Genomic DNA, 16,849 nt, shown 5'->3' with positions numbered 1-16,849 from the left:
CTGCCCGGTGGCAGCAGGAGGTTTATTCCCGCACCGCGCCCCCCGCCCCCGAGGGGGGTGGGGGGCAGAGTCCGCAGCAGGGCCGAGCAGGCGGCACCGGGGCCGGAGCCGGGTGGCTGTGGCTGTGGCGAGGGGCGCAGGCCGGGCACTGGGTGGTCCGTCTCGCAGGCATGCAGATGCAGTGGGCACTCCGGTCAGTGGGTCCCAGTGGCCAGTGGCGCCCCGTGTTTCTCCGCGTACTTCCTGCAGGAGAAGCAGCCAAGAGGTTACTCTGTCTGCCTCTGTCCCACCCAGGGCCAGGGCAGCAAGGAGCATAAACACCTTGACCCAGCCCGGTTCTCCCCCACCCCCCACATCCTGGGCAGGAGGAGGGGGCAGGCTGGGCCCCACGCCTGCTGGACTCGCACTCACCGCCTGGCGTGGTCATATAGCGCCCGCTTGCGTTCCTGCAGGGACAGGTGCCGCTGCACTGGGGACCTCGCAAACTGCTTCACGGCCGGCTGGGGGTGGGAGCATGGTCACGAAGCGGCCAGGGCCCAGCACCGTGCTGCCACCCCACTCCTGGCACCTCTGAAGCAGTAGCAGGCACCAGTCCCATGGCCTGGGCAGGCCGGGCTGGGTCTGGCTGCATCCACTGTGCCACCCCCTGCCAGCCAGAGGCTCCTTCCTCCCGCTCACAGAGCCCACCGCACTGGGGCCTGAGCACCTGTGGTTCCCTGTACCCAACTCCCAGGAGCAGTGCCAGCCTCTCCCTGCCGCAGCTACCTCGGCGGGGGATGCAGTTGTGGAGCACAGGGGCCCAGCAGCAGCCTGGGACGTGGACGTGGACGTGGACGGGGCGAGCAGGGCGTCCTCGGCTGCCACCGTCTCCTCAGGCATGAAGGGCACCCGCCCCTCCAGCAGGTTGGCGATGGTGGTGTCCACACAGTTGGTCTGGGCTGCGGGGCAGACGGGCTGCGTAAGCAGGAGTTGCTGCCGGGCAGCCTTCCCAGGGCTCCCCATGCAGCCCACGCCTCACTGCAAGGGGACCTGGTGCCAGACCCCCCCCCGCACCTCTGGCCCTGCTCACCCAGGTCCCTGCGGATGATGCCAAGGGGCACGTGCGGCAGCACCTCCTTAACGCGCTGGGCCATGCCTGTGATTTGCATGTCCTCGGCAGCAAAGGGTCCGGGGCTGGCCAGGCTGGATGGGACCCTCGGCCTGGCGCCCAGCGACGGACTCAGGGCTATGGGAAGGAGAGGAGCATGTGAGAGGCCTGCTCGGGTAGTACAGGCCTGAGGCTAGACTGGCTGGGGCATGGGAAAACACCACTGCTTGCTCGCCCCCCTGCCCTGCTGAACCAGGACCCCTGCCCCCAAACCTCACCTGGCTCCCTCCTCCCCCGTGCCCCCATGCGGAGCGCAGAGCTGGGCAAGAGGCCCCTTCCCAGAAAGCAGGTCATAGGGATGTCCTGGAGGGGGGGCACTGTGGGCCTGCTCTTCCCCATCCCCATGGGTGTCCCCAAGGCAGAGGGTACGTGGTGGCAAGGCTTGTGGCTGGGCCTAGCGTGCATGACAGGGAGGGCAGACACTCACCTGGGGTGAAGAGGCGAGGGGGGGCATGTCTCAGCCTCTTCATGTGCTCAGCTTTATCAGCTGCTGTGAGTCGTGTGGACACCACACCCAGCTCCACCGCCAGGAGCTGCAGGAAAGGCAGCTGGGGTCACACACGTGTGCACACGCACGCACGCACGCACACACACACACACACACACACACACACAAAACTGCACCCAGCTGTTACAGAGGTAGAGGAGGGAGATTCCCCCAGACCCCATGTGCCCCAGAGCAGCAGGGTTCTGCCCTCCAGGGTCGACAGGGGTGGAGGCGGTAGCTCCCTGCTGGAGGGCAGAGGGGTCCCAGCTGCTTGCGCTCTGCTCCAGGTGAGCGGTGGGAGACAATGCTGACAGCTGGTAAGCTGGGAACTGACACGGGTGTGCTACGCCCCAAAAATAGAGTCAGAGACACCCTTCCTGCCCCCAGCTCCACATGGACATGCCCTCTGTGCAAAGGCTGTTCAGGTCTGCACCATCCCTGCCATCCCCTACGGCTCCCTGAGCCCCAGCCCCCACTTCCCTACCTCCTGCACTCGGAGAGCAAACTCCTCACTGGACTCCTCGGCTGGTCTGGAGACTGGCGGCATCCACCTGCCAGGAGACAGTGCTGGGCTGTGAGGAACCAGGGCACTGGGGCTTCTCAGCTCCAGTGAGGCTGAAGCCCCTCCACTCCCATGCCAGCCCCCAGGACCAGTAAGCAAGAGGCAGCTCTGGAGAGGCACAGCAGGGCGGGATCAGCCCCAGGTTTCCTCCCAGTGCCTGGGAGGGAGGGCTGTGAAATGCCCGTCACTAGGCTGAGCCGCTCCTGGGGTTCTCAGGGAGGAATCCAGATGCCAACGCATCATGCTGGGAAACGGGCATGGGACAATTCGGGGCCCATTGGAAGCCAGGCCCCAGCAGGGCAAGGGAGAAAGGCCACGCAGGGCTAAGCAGCTGCAGTGAGCCAGTGCAGGGCACGTGCCCTGCAGGCATGTTAGAGAGGGGAGAACTAGCTGGGAAATGCATTGCAAAACTGAGGAAAAGGCCTCCCCACCCCACATCCAACCACCCCTCACCAGGAGCCAGCCTTGGGGCCTCCACATGCCAGGGGGGAAGGAAGGGGAAACAACTGGGCCCTTCCCACCCAACCTGCTCAAACAAAAAGAGAGATAGTACCTTACTTGATAAACTGTGAAGGGAACAAAGAAGGTCCAGAGCAGCTCTGTGATCCAGGAGGAGTCGGCCACGCTCTGGGGAGAGAGCACAGTGAGACGCCACAGGCAGGGAAGCTGGTGAGGCCGCAGCAAGGGGGACGGACGGGGCACAGCACAGCTACACTCTGGCAAGGGCAGTGAGTGACAGATGTGGGGAGAAAGTCATGCCACAGGGTGGGAGCAGCAGGGACAAGCCCCAAGGCAGATGAATCTGCACTGGGGCCTGGCAGGTGGCTGGGGAAGGCAAACCTGCAGTGCTCCAGTCTATGCCCAGCCGCCTATTCCCACCCCAGACCAGAATCCCAGCCTCAGACCATTTTCAGGAGAGGCTGGTATCAGTTCAAGGCCACTGGTCTGTGGAGCGTTGCCCTGGAACCACGGGAACCATGACCCCGGGCCAGTTCTGGGAAGGAAGCCTGATGGTCCCAGGAGACCTTGCTCCAACACACTTTGCACACTAGCCCAGTCTATTCACAGGGGGATAGCACTAAGCCTAGGCACAGCCAGGGGCGGCAATGGAAACTGCCTATATGGCATCCACCCCCTGCACAAGCCTCCTCTGCAGTCACACAAGTCTCACTGCGAGATTTCAGAGCAGCAAAGTCCCACAGCGGTGGGACTGGAAGGGACCTGAGGAGGTCACACCTAGTCCAAGCCCTGCCTGCACCAGGATCACCCCTGTCCAAACCAGCCCAAACAAACCCCGTGTCCAACCTCAGAGCCACACGACAGTCACCCCTGACAGCCCCAGGTGTTGCCACCATCCTGCTGCTGCAAAGGTTATTAATATACACTCAAGAGACCCGGACAGAGGCTATGACCCTGCTAGAGGAAAGCAACACCCCCAACCTGAGTCCATACCAATTAGCTCATTGAGAAGGATCCTTCAAAAATGAACTGTCTAATCTGAGACCTAGCTCCTAAATCTAGAGATCGCAGAGTTTCCTTGCTTCCGAGACCCACATCACCCGGCCCCAAGATGTCCAGCTGTGAGGACAGCCAAGTAGCCGGCTCCATCGCAGACCTCTGTTCTTTTTACAGGCATGTGGCTGAGCTCTCTACACACGGACAAGAACACACCTCAAGACTTCTCATCACAGCAAGGCCACAGAAACTGCTTTGGAAATCAGTGTTGGCAAAGACCTGGCACAATCATCACATGGATGGGCTGGAGACAGACCGAAGGTAACGGAGGAGGGTCCCAGACAGCTTGGACTTCTGCCACCCAAGAAAGCAGGGAACTACATTTACATTTCAAAGGAGAACCTGTAAATGGGGAGACTGGGATAGCAGAGAAGAGACAGAGAGGCTGAAAGCACAGGAGTGGTGAGGGACATGAGAAGCATGTTCTGGTCAAGGCCCCCAAGGGGGAGGAGGTGGTGCAAATCTGCCTACAAAAACCCAGGCAGAGATGAGACCTGTGGGACCTCCACTCCAACACCTAAGACAACCTGCAGATTCCCCAGAAGCACTTTCTGAATACCTGGCTGCAAGCCCTCGGGACTACATTAGACTCATGCAAAGCTCCATTGCCTTTTTGGCTTAACGTGCTGCATTTTAAGCTAGATGAAGTTGTGTACGCTGACACCGTGGTCTTGCTGGGCCGTGTATTAACTTAGGCAAAGTTTTCCTGTTGCTCTTTGTTGTGTGTTGGAAGTTGCAAATTGGTGTGCTCCATAAATGCTCTCTTCAGAAAATGGACTATTCTTGTTTGAGCGTTTATGAATTTGGTGCCACTACCTGAGGTCTAACATTAAGTCCGGTAACAAGCAGCCTTAAGTTCTTGGCTATCTGTGTTCTGAGTGTGGCAGGGGTGTCACAGACACGTCCTCGTGGTCGGCAGCACACTGTGCACAATTCAAACGGCTGCTTTAAGCAGGACTCTGTGTAAAGCTGACACCAGCTGGGGATGTCACTGAAACCTGACCCGGCCAAACCACATGGCTCTGTGCAGACCCTGCACCCCACATCAGCCAAAGGCACTGGAGGGAGTCGCCAGAGAGGAAGGGCCAAGTCCAGGAGCAATGAGCAGTGCTAGAGCAACCACACCTGAACCCAAACGGGGCACTGAAGGGAAAAGCTCTGACAGCCAGGCATCCTCACTCAAACCTTAACCACGGGTGGGTCTGATTCACAGCCCAGGATCAGGAGAGACCAGCAGACCATCCTGGGTGACGCAGGATCTCTCATAGGCAGGTAACTCTCACCGAGACACCCCTACACCAACCCAGCCCTGTATCAGCCTTTCATGGATTGTAGCTGATGTTGGTGCAAACAGCAGAACGTGAAGCAGCCCAAGGTGCTACAGACCCCACAGCCTTGGCAGGAAACAGGCAGATCTGCCCAGGAGGTGATGCACAAGATGCACTGCAGGGGAAGGTCGTACCCTGCCACCCCTACAAACACACTCTGAACCAGAGGAAATTCCTTCAACCACAAGCAACCCTGGGCCTGTGACCAAGGCAGACCACAGGCATGGGTCTCACACCCGAGAATTGGTCCCTCACCTCCAGTGTCCCACCTGCAGCGCAGCCAACCTCTGCTACTTCAGAGGAATGCAAAACATCCAGGATAGATCTGCTCCATTTGGCTTCAGGGAGGAAAACTCCCTCCTGGTCTCTCTGAGCAACTGGCTGAAGCAGAGTAAAGCAGAGATGCAAACGTGGAGTGCGTTGCTCTTTCACCCCCACCCCCACCCCCCCAATACCCACGAAGGCAAGGAGTGAAGAGATTCCCACGCAGCAGGATCAGAGGAGACTACCAAACTATCACCCGACTCCCCACACGCACAAGCCAGAGGGTCTCTCCCAGAGGCTAGATGAAAGCAGAGGCTGGGAGTGACAGTGTCGTCACCCCCTGGTGAGCTGATGGCAAGTCCAGGCTCCCTCAACACTAAGAAACAGAGACACTGGCCCCTGAAGCAAGATGCTGATGTGAACATTCAACCTTGGAACCTGCTCCAGGCCTATCAACCAGGTGAGAAGAGCCCTTCCTGTGCCAGTTACTTTCAGCTTGCACTCTGAGAAGCCAGCTCAGCTGGGCACTGTAAGCCTCAGGGCCAGCCCTGCATTGGTACTGTAGCCCCATGTGCACTCTCCGGCATTCCCATGTCCTGTCTGGAGTCCAGACAACAGAACACACCCGTGTTCTAAATAACTGCACTGGACAGGACAACTGCCCATCTCTGCTCTGACTGGACACCCTCTTCCTGCTCATCTGAGGGCCATATAGCCCTCTTGGCCACAGCCCTGCACTATGTGCTCATCTTGGGGCTCCAACCTGTGAAGACCTACCCTAGGCCAGCTGCTGCTTTCCCAGCATAACCACACTCTTGTGCTCAGCGCTATTGCCTTGCCTTCACTATGATAACAAGCATGCTGCGGGGTTGTGGTCATTACTTGCAAACCAAGAAAAATACCCACCACTCTCTCTCTATTACCCTACCATGTGTCTCACCTGCAAGCTATATCGGCTCAGGCTTTACGCTGTTGTCTGGATTACTGAAAACGAATGACACTAGACCAAGAACAGAAGCCTGAGCACTTGGAAAAACCCGCTCACTGATCCTTACTCGCAAAAACAACCACATTTTATGGTCTGCCAGTGAGCCAGGTTTCAAACCCTTGGGCGCAAGGTACCCAGGTCTCTGGACTTGAAAAGTGTAATTTCAGCAGATGCTGCCACCTCCAGACTGTAGAATCAATCAACTTGCTAAAATTCTTCAGCTGTGTTTTACAGTCAGACAGCTGACAGGTCCAGTGCTTCTGTTCCACTTAGAAAGGTGGTTTTTATCATAACAAGGTGGCAATTTAATGAATCCAATAATTTAACTGCAGCTCAAAGATGAAACCTCTCTTGTGTGGACTTTGACCTATGCTGTTTTGGCACCAAGCTTGGTGCTGTTAACTGTCTGGCCATGATAATTCTTTAGTTCAATTTTATTAAAACATGCAGGAGTGACACGAAGCCACATTTCCTTCGAAAGAGAGGCAGGCCCAGAAGACTCATGGAACAGCCACCTGGCCTGGACAGCTACCTCTGAGTCCTTGAGCCTGGTGTCTGCCAACAGAAGTATCGCAGAGCTTGCCCTGGTGTTTGTTCACGATGGCTGATGGGTACCTCTCAAATGAGGAAACCCAAGGACTGCACCAGTTACCCTCACACTGGCTCCCTGGCACTCAAGATGGCTGATGAAGAGCAGAGCCTTGCCCACCCACAGGCCTCAAACCCAGCAATACTGCAAAGGCGCCTGGGGAGGAGCAGGGGGCTGCAGCACTTTCAGGATTCAGCCCCTGCATACTCAAGAACAGCAACAACAGGCCCCGGAGTGTCCTCGCTGCCTCGCTCCCAGATCCGACACACGCAGGGGGACAGGACCATGCTCTTCAGCAACAGCTAGAGAGCTTGAGGTGCAGACAGACCTCTTGTGTCCATCCCTTTGTAGTCTTTATTTCAGACTCCCAGTTGCAGGTCTAATGGGCGTCAGACCAGCCAAGTCTTGGGCATCTCAGGGCTCTAATGTACCTCAGCTGTTCCACGCAGGTTCCTTGCTTGCTGCCTCCTCTGCCCCTGATGCTGAGAGGACAACTTTGCCTGCCAAACCAAGCCTCCTCTGGCTCCCTGATCTTTAGCCTGAGCAAACACCCACAGTCAAGCAGCTCCTTGCTTGCCCCAAACCAGGTGTCCCCACTGATCCACGTAACAGCTCCACAACCACCCTACGTGTTAGGGCAGCACAGAGCAATTTTCTCTTCCATTGGCTCCTGCCACATCTGTCTGAGCTGGATTGGAGAAGAGTGGTCTAATGAAATCGCCTGACTGTAGATTCACAGGGCAGGAAGGGACCTCAGGGGTTGCCTGGTCCAGCCCGCTGCACACGTGCAACCGCTGAACATCCCGGCCAGCCTCTTCTTGGAAACCTACCTTAAAAGGTGATTCCACAGCCTCCCTGCCCCATCAACAAAAAAGTTCCTTGAGAGCTCATTGAGGAAAACTCAAAAGCTTTTCCACTGCAACCCATGCAACTGGGGGGTGGTCACAATACTAACCTTGCTATGAGCCAAAAGGCCTATGCTCAAGCCCCTGCTCTGCCCCGAACTGTGCGCAGGACCCCTGGCAACTCAGCCTCTCCCCTTCCTCACCAGGGGCATCAAGGATGAACACTGAAATCTGAGGCACCTGCATACTATTGTAACAGTGACCAAGAAGCGCAGCGGACAGACAGCCAGATCAATTGAGAGCTTATTGATACTGCTGCTGTGACTAACAGAAGCTCAAAACACAGCATCGGTGTTTTTCAGTTCGGTTTCCGTGGTGACAGATCATTAATGATCAAACATTTGCTACAATGCAGCTGCTAGGAAGGCAGAGATCGAGGCAATTGAAAAGAACCTCAGGACGCAGCACAAGCCACAGGGCTCAGAGGAACAGCGGAACGAATGCCAGGCAACACCCCTAGCCCAGACAGGCTCTTCCACACCCAGGACTCACCACAGTGATTAAGGGCCTCTGAACTTGCAGAGTGACTGGCTGAATCGCATCCAAGATTGAGAACGGCCAGGAGCTGAAAAGGAAGCGTTCCATAATTAGGGACACGCTAGCACAGACGGGGCCCCACCCCAAGGCAGGCCCCCACCACTGCTACCTGAAGCGGAGCAGGCCGACTCGGCCATTGGTGGCTGCTTCTTCTGGGAACAGCAGCAGCGGCGGGTTTTCTCCATGGGCTGAATACGCTTTCAGGGAATCCACCAGCTCTGCCCGGCTCCCTGCCGCCCCCAGCTCCATGAACCCCCGAGACCAGCAGATGAAGCCGGGGGCGCTGTTGAGGGCAGGCTGCAAGAGAAGATTCAGGGGCAAGTTAGAGGTGCTGTCCCGCTCCTCAGGACTCAGCACCAAGTGCTGCCCCCGAGCAGAGACGTCTGCTGCTCGAGTTGTCGGAAGCCCCATCAGAGGTGCCGATTCAGTTGTAAACTGAAATGACTCGAGGACTACGGCCCCTCACTGCTTCCTGGGCAGCTGCCACCTGCCCGTGCTGGGGGAAGCCCTGTGCCCAGCCCTGCTTCTGCCCCAACCTACTTACAGAGCGCGACACACAAAGGCCGTCAGCTTAACTGAGCTGAGCTCTGCTCCTCCCTGCTCTCAAGAGCCCAGGAGACTCTCTGGGCTGGCGGGACAGCACAAGGGCCCAATCCTGAAGCAGGCCCCTCAGCACCACCCCTGGGAGAGGGCAGCCCTGCCGCCTGCCCCACTCACAGTGTTGCACGAGGTCAGCAGATTGATAACGTTGTGGTCGAAGTGGGTCACGTGGTTGGCGATATACACCCTGACGCCAGCACCACGGAGCTGGGGGTCGCTCTGCCGCACCACGAGGCCCAGCATGGAGCACATCACCCGCACGACGAACCTGGAACGGTAACGTGGGAGCGTTGGGAGGGCCACGCGGGGCTTTGCACATCCCTCTAGACCCACCAGGTGCCGATCCCTGGCAAACCCAAGCAGGGGCCTGGGACAGGCTGGGAAGCACTGGAACGAGCGGGGAGGGGGGACGCGCTGGGAGCCGAGGGGCAGGGACAAATGCCAGGATGGGCCGCACGGACGAGGAGCGGCAGCTCTGAACCAGGGCTGCCGGGCAGAGCCCCCATCCCGCCGCAGGCACCCACCGGCGCAGCAGGCTGTCGGGCAGGGCGCAGCTGACCAGGAAGACGTGGACGCCGACGAAGAGGCGCAGCACGAGCAGGCACAGCCCCACAGGCGCGTACAGCAGCAGCGCCAGCAGCAGCAGCCCGTCGCTCGGGAACCTGCCACGGCCGCCCAGCGTCAATGTCGGCGCACGGGCACCCGCATCCCCTGCCCCGGGCTGCACCCCCCACACGGGCACCCACACCCCCTGCCCCGGGCTGCACCCCCTGCCCCGGGCACGCACACCCCCTGCCCCGGGCTGCACCCCCCACACGGGCACCCGCATCCCCCGCCCCGGGCTGCACCCCCACCACGGGCACCCGCATCCCCCGCCCCGGGCTGCACCCCCACCACGGGCACCCGCACCCCCCACACGGGCACCCGCACCCCATGCACGGGCACCCGCACCCCCCACACGGGCACCCACACCCCCCGCCCCGGGCTGCACCCCCCACATGGGCACCCGCATCCCCCGCCCCGGGCTGCACCCCCCACATGGGCACCCACACCCCCCACACGGGCACCCGCACCCCATGCACGGGCACCCGCACCCCCTGCCCCGGGCTGCACCCCCCACACGGGCACCCGCACCCCCCGCCCCGGGCTGCACCCCCCACACGGGCACCCGCACCCCATGCACGGGCACCCGCACCCCCTGCCCCGGGCTGCACCCCCCACATGGGCACCCGCATCCCCCGCCCCGGGCTGCACCCCCCACATGGGCACCCACACCCCCCACACGGGCACCCGCACCCCATGCACGGGCACCCGCACCCCCTGCCCCGGGCTGCACCCCCCACACGGGCACCCGCACCCCCCGCCCCGGGCTGCACCCCCCACACGGGCACCCGCACCCCATGCACGGGCACCCGCACCCCCTGCCCCGGGCTGCACCCCCCACATGGGCACCCGCACCCCCCACACGGGCTGCACCCCCCCACACGGGCACCCGCACCCCCCACACGGGCACCTGCACCCCCCACACGGGCACCCACACCCCCTGCACGGGCACCTGCACCCCCCACACGGGCACCCACACCCCCTGCACGAGCACCCACGCCCCCTGCCCTGGGCTGCACCCCCACCACGGGCACCCGCACCCCATGCACGAGCACCCACACCCCCTGCCCCGGGCTGCACCCCCCGCACGGGCACCTGCATCCCCTGTGGGCACCCGCACCCCCCTCAGGGGCTCCCACCCCCCCCGCCCCAGGCTGCACCCCCCTCACAGACACCACACCCTCCGCCCCGGACTACACCCCCTCTGTGCGCACCCGCCCCTCTCACGGGCACCTGCCTCCCCTGGGGGCACCCGCCCCCCCGCCCCGGGCTGCACCCCCTGCGGGCACCCGCACCCGCACCCGCCCCCTCGCCTCCCCCGGCCGCCGCGCACCGGTGCGAGTCGAAGAGCCGCTCGGGGCCCGGCGCGGCGGGAGGCTCCATGGCCGCCCCGAGCCGCCTTAGCGAGGCCCGCGGCCCGGCGCCATCTTCCCCGCGCGGGGCAGGCTGGGAAGCCACGAGGCTCCCTCCCGACACCCAGCCTGCCCCGCGGCGCGGCGCGGCCCCTCCCGGGACTGCGGCTCCCGGCATGCCCGGCGGCCCGGGCCCGGTGCGCGATTGGCTGCTCCCGCCCGCGCCCTCCCGCGACCCGTAGGCCGCGCGCCGGAAGCGCAGGGCAGCTGGTGCAGAGCATGGTGGCGGCGGCGCGGGCGGCGGTGTTGCGGCTGCTGCGGGCGGCGGGGTCGCGGGGGAGACTGCGGGGGCTGTTGGCTGCGCCGGACCCCGGCCCCGACCCCGACCCCGGCCCCGGCCCCGGGCGGCTGCGGGCGGCGCTGGGCGCGGGCGCGGCGGGGGCGGCGCTGCTGCTGCTGCTCTGGGGCCGGGACCGGGGCCGGGACGGGGCGCTGCTGCCCCGCGTGTCCGCGGCCGTGCCCGCGCCGCCCCCCGCCGCCACCTCCGCCCGCGCCCGCGCCGCTTTCAACTTCATCGCCGACGTGGTGGAGAAGACGGCGCCCGCGCTCGTCTACGTGGAGATCCTGGGCAGGTGCCGCGGGGCGGGCGGGGCTCCCGGGGCCGGCGCTGTCTGACCTCGCCCCCGGCCGGCCGGCCGCGCGGCCCCTGCTCCCTGCGTCGGGGCCGCTCCGGTGCGGTGCGGTGCAGGGTTCGCGGGGCGCGCCCTGCTTGCAGCCGAGTTGAGGATGTTAGCTGGGCCGGGAAGCCGGGGGCAGCTCTGCACAAAAGGACCAGGGGCGATGGGGGACAAGACGCTGGACAGGAGCCGGCAGTGTGCCCTCGTGCCAGGAAGGCGACCGGCATCCCGAGTGCGTCGGTAGGAGCGGGGCCGGCGGATGGAGGCAGTGATTCTTCCCTCTATTCAGCACGGGGGAGGCCACATCTGGAGTCCTGCATCCAGCTGTGGCCCCACTGCAGAAGGAATGGGGACACACTGGAGAGAGGCCAGTGGAGAGCAGTGAAAGTGGTTGGGGGCTGGGGGACAGGACTGGTGAGGAGAGGCCGAGGGAAGTGGGCTGATTGAGTCTGCAGAAGAGAAGACCGAGGGGGATTGAATAGCAGCCTTCAGCTCCCTGCAGGGGGGCTGCAAAGAGGATGGAGCTGGGCTGTGCTCAGTGGGGGCAGATACAGGACAAGGAGCAGTGGGCTTAAGCTGCAGCAAGGGAAGTTGAGGTTGGCTATGAGGAAAAACTCTCACGAGGAGGGTGGTGAAGCACTGGAGCAGGCTCCCCAGAGAGGCGGTGCAGTCTCCATCCCTTGGAGGGTTTCAAGACCTGATTAGACAAAGCCTTGTCTGGGATGATGCAGTTGGGGCTGGTCCTGCTTGGAGCAGGGGTTGGACTAGATGTGACCTGAGGTCCCTTCCCACCCTCGTTGTCTGTGATCACAAGGGCCATGGGGCGCTGCACAACACAAGGACACTGCAGCTTGCAGACTCCTGAGACAGAGCAGAGATTGCAGTCAGGATCCAGAGCCTCCAAACTGAGGGGAAGGGGAGTTTCCGGGGGCTGGCTGTGTGGCGGGCCAGGCGGGGGAGCTCCTGCGTTGATCCTCCCACCTCCCCACGCCCGTCCACCTTCCAGGCTCCACGTGTCTCTCCAGGGGCACCTAAGCCCTGGCAGACCCCCTTTCAAGCCCCACTGCTGAGTCCAGGGGTAACGTGTGCTGCTACCACCCCGAGAAGGGACTGTCTGGGCCCTGTGTCCTCGGGGAAACACAGGCCTAATAGTCCTACGGGTACTTGACCCAATACAAGAACTTGGGGCACTTCCCCAAGTCGGGGGCCAAAAAGGATGGTCTCCCTTAGTCCGCAGACCCAAGGGGCCTCCTGGGCATAATTAAACCCACCCTTCAATAAGTCTCCCACACCAGTCCCTCCCAAAGGAGAACTGTATTGGTTACAGAGGGCAGGGTTAGAATAGGGTACAGGGTAGAGCAATATCAGAGAAATCCCATAGAGCAAACTCCTGTGGCTGGGTAGCCTTTGATCTTGTATCTGAGTTACTGCAAGCTATATATCTAGTTGGATCTCGGTTAGCTTACTCACGAATATCGTCCAGAGGCTGTTGGAGATTCCCTCTGGAGGCAGTCGGTTCCTTGATCATGAGTTTTGAGAGAGAGAGCACGTTTCAGATGGTACCGCTCTTCTTTGTTCCTGAGTATCCCTCATGGCTGCTGCCCCTTCCTCCTGGGCAGTCCTTAACTTATATAACCCTTGTTAAAAAGCCTAAGAATCACTGTGTTAGGCAGACACTCGTGGGGCAGATCCTTCCTGGAGCTGGACAGGGTGCGATCTCTGGAGGCCATGCCAGCCTGGCTGCTTTTGGATTCCCGTAGTAATCCCTGCCCTCTGCTCTATGCCCCCCTCCTGGGGTCAGGCACTTGCTCCTGGGCAGCCCCTGGCAATGGGGTGGCTGTGTGTGGGTCCCTGGGGGGGCTGATGTTGGGTGGGAGGCACGTGCCATTGCAGCGCAGGTGGGGCCCCCTCAGCGTCCAGCCCGGTCCTGTCTCAGGGGTCACTGCCCTCTGGCCTTGCAGGCATCCTTACTCGGGGCGGGAGGTGCCCATCTCCAATGGGTCTGGCTTCGTGGTGTCCCCAGACGGCCTAATCGTAACCAATGCCCACGTGGTGGCCAATCGGCGGCGGGTGCGAGTGAAGCTGGCCAGCGGGGAGCTCTACAATGCCGTAGTCCAGGATGTGGACCCCATGGCTGACATTGCCACCATCAAGATCGAGCCCACGGTGAGTCCAGGAGGCTCGGGCCAAGGATGCCCCCTGGGCGCACAGCCTTTACCTCGACGTGTCTTGGTCCTTGGCCCCACTGACCCCCCCTTTCTCTCCAGAGCCCTCTGCCCACCCTGCCCCTGGGCCACTCCTCAGACGTGCGCCAGGGGGAGTTTGTCGTGGCCATGGGCAGCCCCTTCTCCCTACAGAACACAATCACCTCCGGCATCGTCAGCTCAGCACAGCGGGGCAGCAAGGAGCTGGGGCTGCCTGGTTACAACATGGAGTACATCCAGACCGATGCTGCCATTAACGTAAGAGGAGTGTGGGTGGGTGGGTTGGGGGGGCCTGCGGGCGGGGGTCTGACTGACTGCCTCCCAGTGCCCAGTCAGACTGTAACACCCTTATTGAGGCAACCTGGGGAGGGTCAGGATGTGCTGAGGTCTGCTAGGGCCGTCTGGGGAGAGCCAGGGGCTGCCCGGGCATTGGCTGCACCTCTGACCCCCCAGGCCATCGGGAGCCTCTCTCTGTGTCTGTGTCGTGGGCAGTGCTGGTGCTGGCTGGGAGCATTTCCCCCACAGCCTGACTCCCCCTTTCTCTCCTGCTGCAGTTTGGGAACTCCGGGGGCCCCCTCGTCAACCTGGTAGGTGCCGCTGCTCGTGCCCCAGCCAGATGCCAGGGGTGTGGTGTCCCCTGCCTATGGGGAGCTCTGCCAGGGCATGGGCAGCCCCCTGCATGCTGTGTGGGAGGAGGAGGTGCAGGGCTGTGCTGTTCTGGGGCTGGGGCAGGAACACTTTGATCTGTGGGGTAAAGGGTTTGGTCAGTTCTTCAGTGGGGCCTGGGCTGGCTCACCCCCAGCCCCCAGGCGGTGCCTGGCACGGTGTCCTCTCCTGCAGGACGGCGAAGTGATCGGTGTGAACACGATGAGGGTGACCTCGGGCATCTCTTTCGCCATCCCCTCAGACCGGCTCCGGGACTTCTTGGAGAAGGGGCGGCAGCGCCAGAGTGAGTGTGGGGGGCAGGCTGTGGTGTGCCGGGGGATGGGGACAAAGTGCCAAGGGAGTGGCCACAGCACCTTCAGACCAGCTGAGGGGGATGGGCCGGGCTCTTGCCGGCAGGTTGCCCTGGACAGGACCTGAGGGCCTGGGGCTGCTGGGATCAGGGGGAAGTGAAGTCCTGGTCTCTTTGCAGCCCTGCCACCCTCTGTTCGTCCCCCACAGGCTCCCAGTTTGGCAGCGAGGCGGTAAAGCACCGCTACATTGGGGTGATGATGCTGACGCTGACACCCAGGTACGAGTGGGCTGCTGGGGCTCCAGGGCACTCGGGGCCAGGTGGCCAAGTTCTTACGTGAAAGCCACGTGGAAAGGGAATCCTGCCCTCCCCTCCTCCCAGACTGCAGAGGTTCCTGTCGGAGACCTGGGCCCTGCAGCTAGAGAGATCCTGTGTATTAGCTCAGGCCCTCCCACCTCCCTGAACTGGCTGCTCCTGTGCTTAGTCAAGTGCCATGATGTCAGGTGCCCCTGGAATATGAGCCCCCAATGACTGCCTCTTGTTGCCCGTGAGACCTGCCATGGGGCAGGAGGATGGCGTCTGGTGGCGCCTGCTCGCTCCAGGGCTGGGCTCCAGGCCCCACACAGGGCTTTGCATTTCTGGGTGCAGAGACCTCTCCCCACCAGTGCCTGGGCCCAGGGTGTTGGGTGTGGTGTCCAGGCCCCAGGTCTGTCTCTGGGGTTGAGCAGGACCAGCTTAACAGGAGGGTGTAGGGCCAGAGCCACAGGGTGCAGCTTCCCCTCCCCCAGCGCCCTCCAGGACCCTGGGCTCAGCATGGGCTGGGCACTGCTTGTGCCAGGGCTTGGGCTCTTCTCCTGCTGGACTTGCCCCAACGGGTGTGTGGCGAAGCCTGTAGGCCCCACACTGGTGTCGGCACCTCGTCTGTACCTCCTTTAATATTCAGGTTCCTCGGGCTCCCGTCTGCAGTGGCTGGAGATGACACCGGCGGTGTGCTGGGGAGGGAAGTGGGCAGCCAGCACGGAGCCTCCATGGGTCTTGGGGCTGCAGAGGGGCAGGAGGGTTTATTGCCCAGCTTGTGTCCGCTGGGGTCAAGGCCATGGCTCCCTGCGGTCTCCCCAAGCACTCTTCCTCCCTCTGGCAAGTTGGCAGCCGCACCCAGCACCTGGGGAGGGAGCCAGGGCCTTGTGCCTTCCAGTGACATGGCTCTGACTCTGTCCTCCCTGCAGCATCCTGGCTGAGCTGAAGCGGCATGACCCCAACTTCCCCGATGTTGCCTCTGGCATCCTCATCCACAGGGTCATCTTTGGCTCCCCAGCCCACCAGTAAGCACCGGGGGTGTGGGGGATGTCCACCCTGTAGCCTGGCTGGGGCTGACCTGTGGGGTGGGGGGAAAGGGTTGCCAGCCCCAGCCCTGGCTGTGGGGCAGACTTGGCACCTGATGCCTTGTGGTTACCTCCAAGCTGCCCCCAATCCCAGCGGAGCTGCCCCCTCGGCAGCCTGCATGTCCTGGGATCATTGGCACGTGTGCACATGTTGGCAGCTTGTTCAGGCGAGGGACCACCTGAAAGCAGCCCTTGTCTGCAGGCAGGGAGCCAGGGTAAGGGGCTCTGGCCATCTTCCCCTGTATCCTCCCATGCTCTGTCTCCACAGGGCGGGAATGAAGGCCGGTGATGTGTTGCTGGAGATCAACAAGCAGGTGGTGCGGTGTGTTGAGGACGTGTATGAGGCGGTGCGCATGCACCAGAGCCTGGACATACTGGTGCGGCGCGGCTTTGACACCCTCCTGGTCCACGTCACGCCCGAGACTGCCGAATAGAGGCCAGCAAAGCACGGCATGGCACAGCACGGGCTGCCCACAGTGGGGACTGGGCACCCCAGGCTCCTCAGCACAGAGTCACCCATCCCTGGGCTGGGACTGGATGGGGTCAGGCAACACCCCCGCAACGCCTGCTGTACTCAGAGATGGAGGGTGACTTGCAGAGACTGGCAGCCTTGAGGCAGGGCCTGGCTTGTGTGGGGTTGGGCAGGGCCAGCCTGGTGCGGGGCTGGCAGTGGGAGGGGATGGGGGCTGCTCTCAGTCGCCTTCGCTGCAATAAACCATTTCCTAGGAGCTGTGTGGGTGCCTGTCCTTCCCCA

The 16,849-nt window shown here is 62.2% G+C and overlaps 2 protein-coding genes across 2 annotated transcripts; one reads left to right on the top strand and one right to left on the bottom strand.

Moving 5' to 3' along the window:
- Window positions 1-8: 8 nt before the first annotated feature.
- AUP1 (AUP1 lipid droplet regulating VLDL assembly factor) lies at window positions 9-10,986 on the bottom strand. The gene is made up of 12 exons (XM_059721261.1): window positions 10,859-10,986; window positions 9,447-9,584; window positions 9,040-9,190; window positions 8,432-8,619; window positions 8,278-8,350; window positions 2,750-2,823; window positions 2,119-2,185; window positions 1,575-1,680; window positions 1,070-1,225; window positions 766-938; window positions 412-500; window positions 9-243 (listed from the first exon to the last, which is right to left on the bottom strand). The coding sequence occupies exons 1-12, from the start codon at window positions 10,906-10,908 to the stop codon at window positions 195-197; spliced, it is 1,314 nt and encodes a 437-aa protein (XP_059577244.1). The 5' UTR covers window positions 10,909-10,986; the 3' UTR covers window positions 9-194.
- A 124-nt stretch (window positions 10,987-11,110) lies between these two features.
- HTRA2 (HtrA serine peptidase 2) lies at window positions 11,111-16,823 on the top strand. Its single transcript, XM_059721266.1, has 8 exons — window positions 11,111-11,509; window positions 13,516-13,720; window positions 13,822-14,016; window positions 14,313-14,345; window positions 14,599-14,707; window positions 14,923-14,992; window positions 15,940-16,035; window positions 16,364-16,823. Exons 1-8 carry the CDS (start codon window positions 11,157-11,159, stop codon window positions 16,527-16,529), a joined length of 1,227 nt encoding a protein of 408 aa, XP_059577249.1. The 5' UTR covers window positions 11,111-11,156; the 3' UTR covers window positions 16,530-16,823.
- The last annotated feature ends 26 nt before the right edge of the window (window positions 16,824-16,849 follow it).

Source organism: Alligator mississippiensis, chromosome 2, assembly GCF_030867095.1.
Source record: "Alligator mississippiensis isolate rAllMis1 chromosome 2, rAllMis1, whole genome shotgun sequence".
NCBI classification, from domain to species: domain Eukaryota; kingdom Metazoa; phylum Chordata; order Crocodylia; family Alligatoridae; genus Alligator; species Alligator mississippiensis.
Note: the sequence above shows the minus strand (reverse complement) of the source record. Positions and strands in the feature narration are given on the sequence as shown.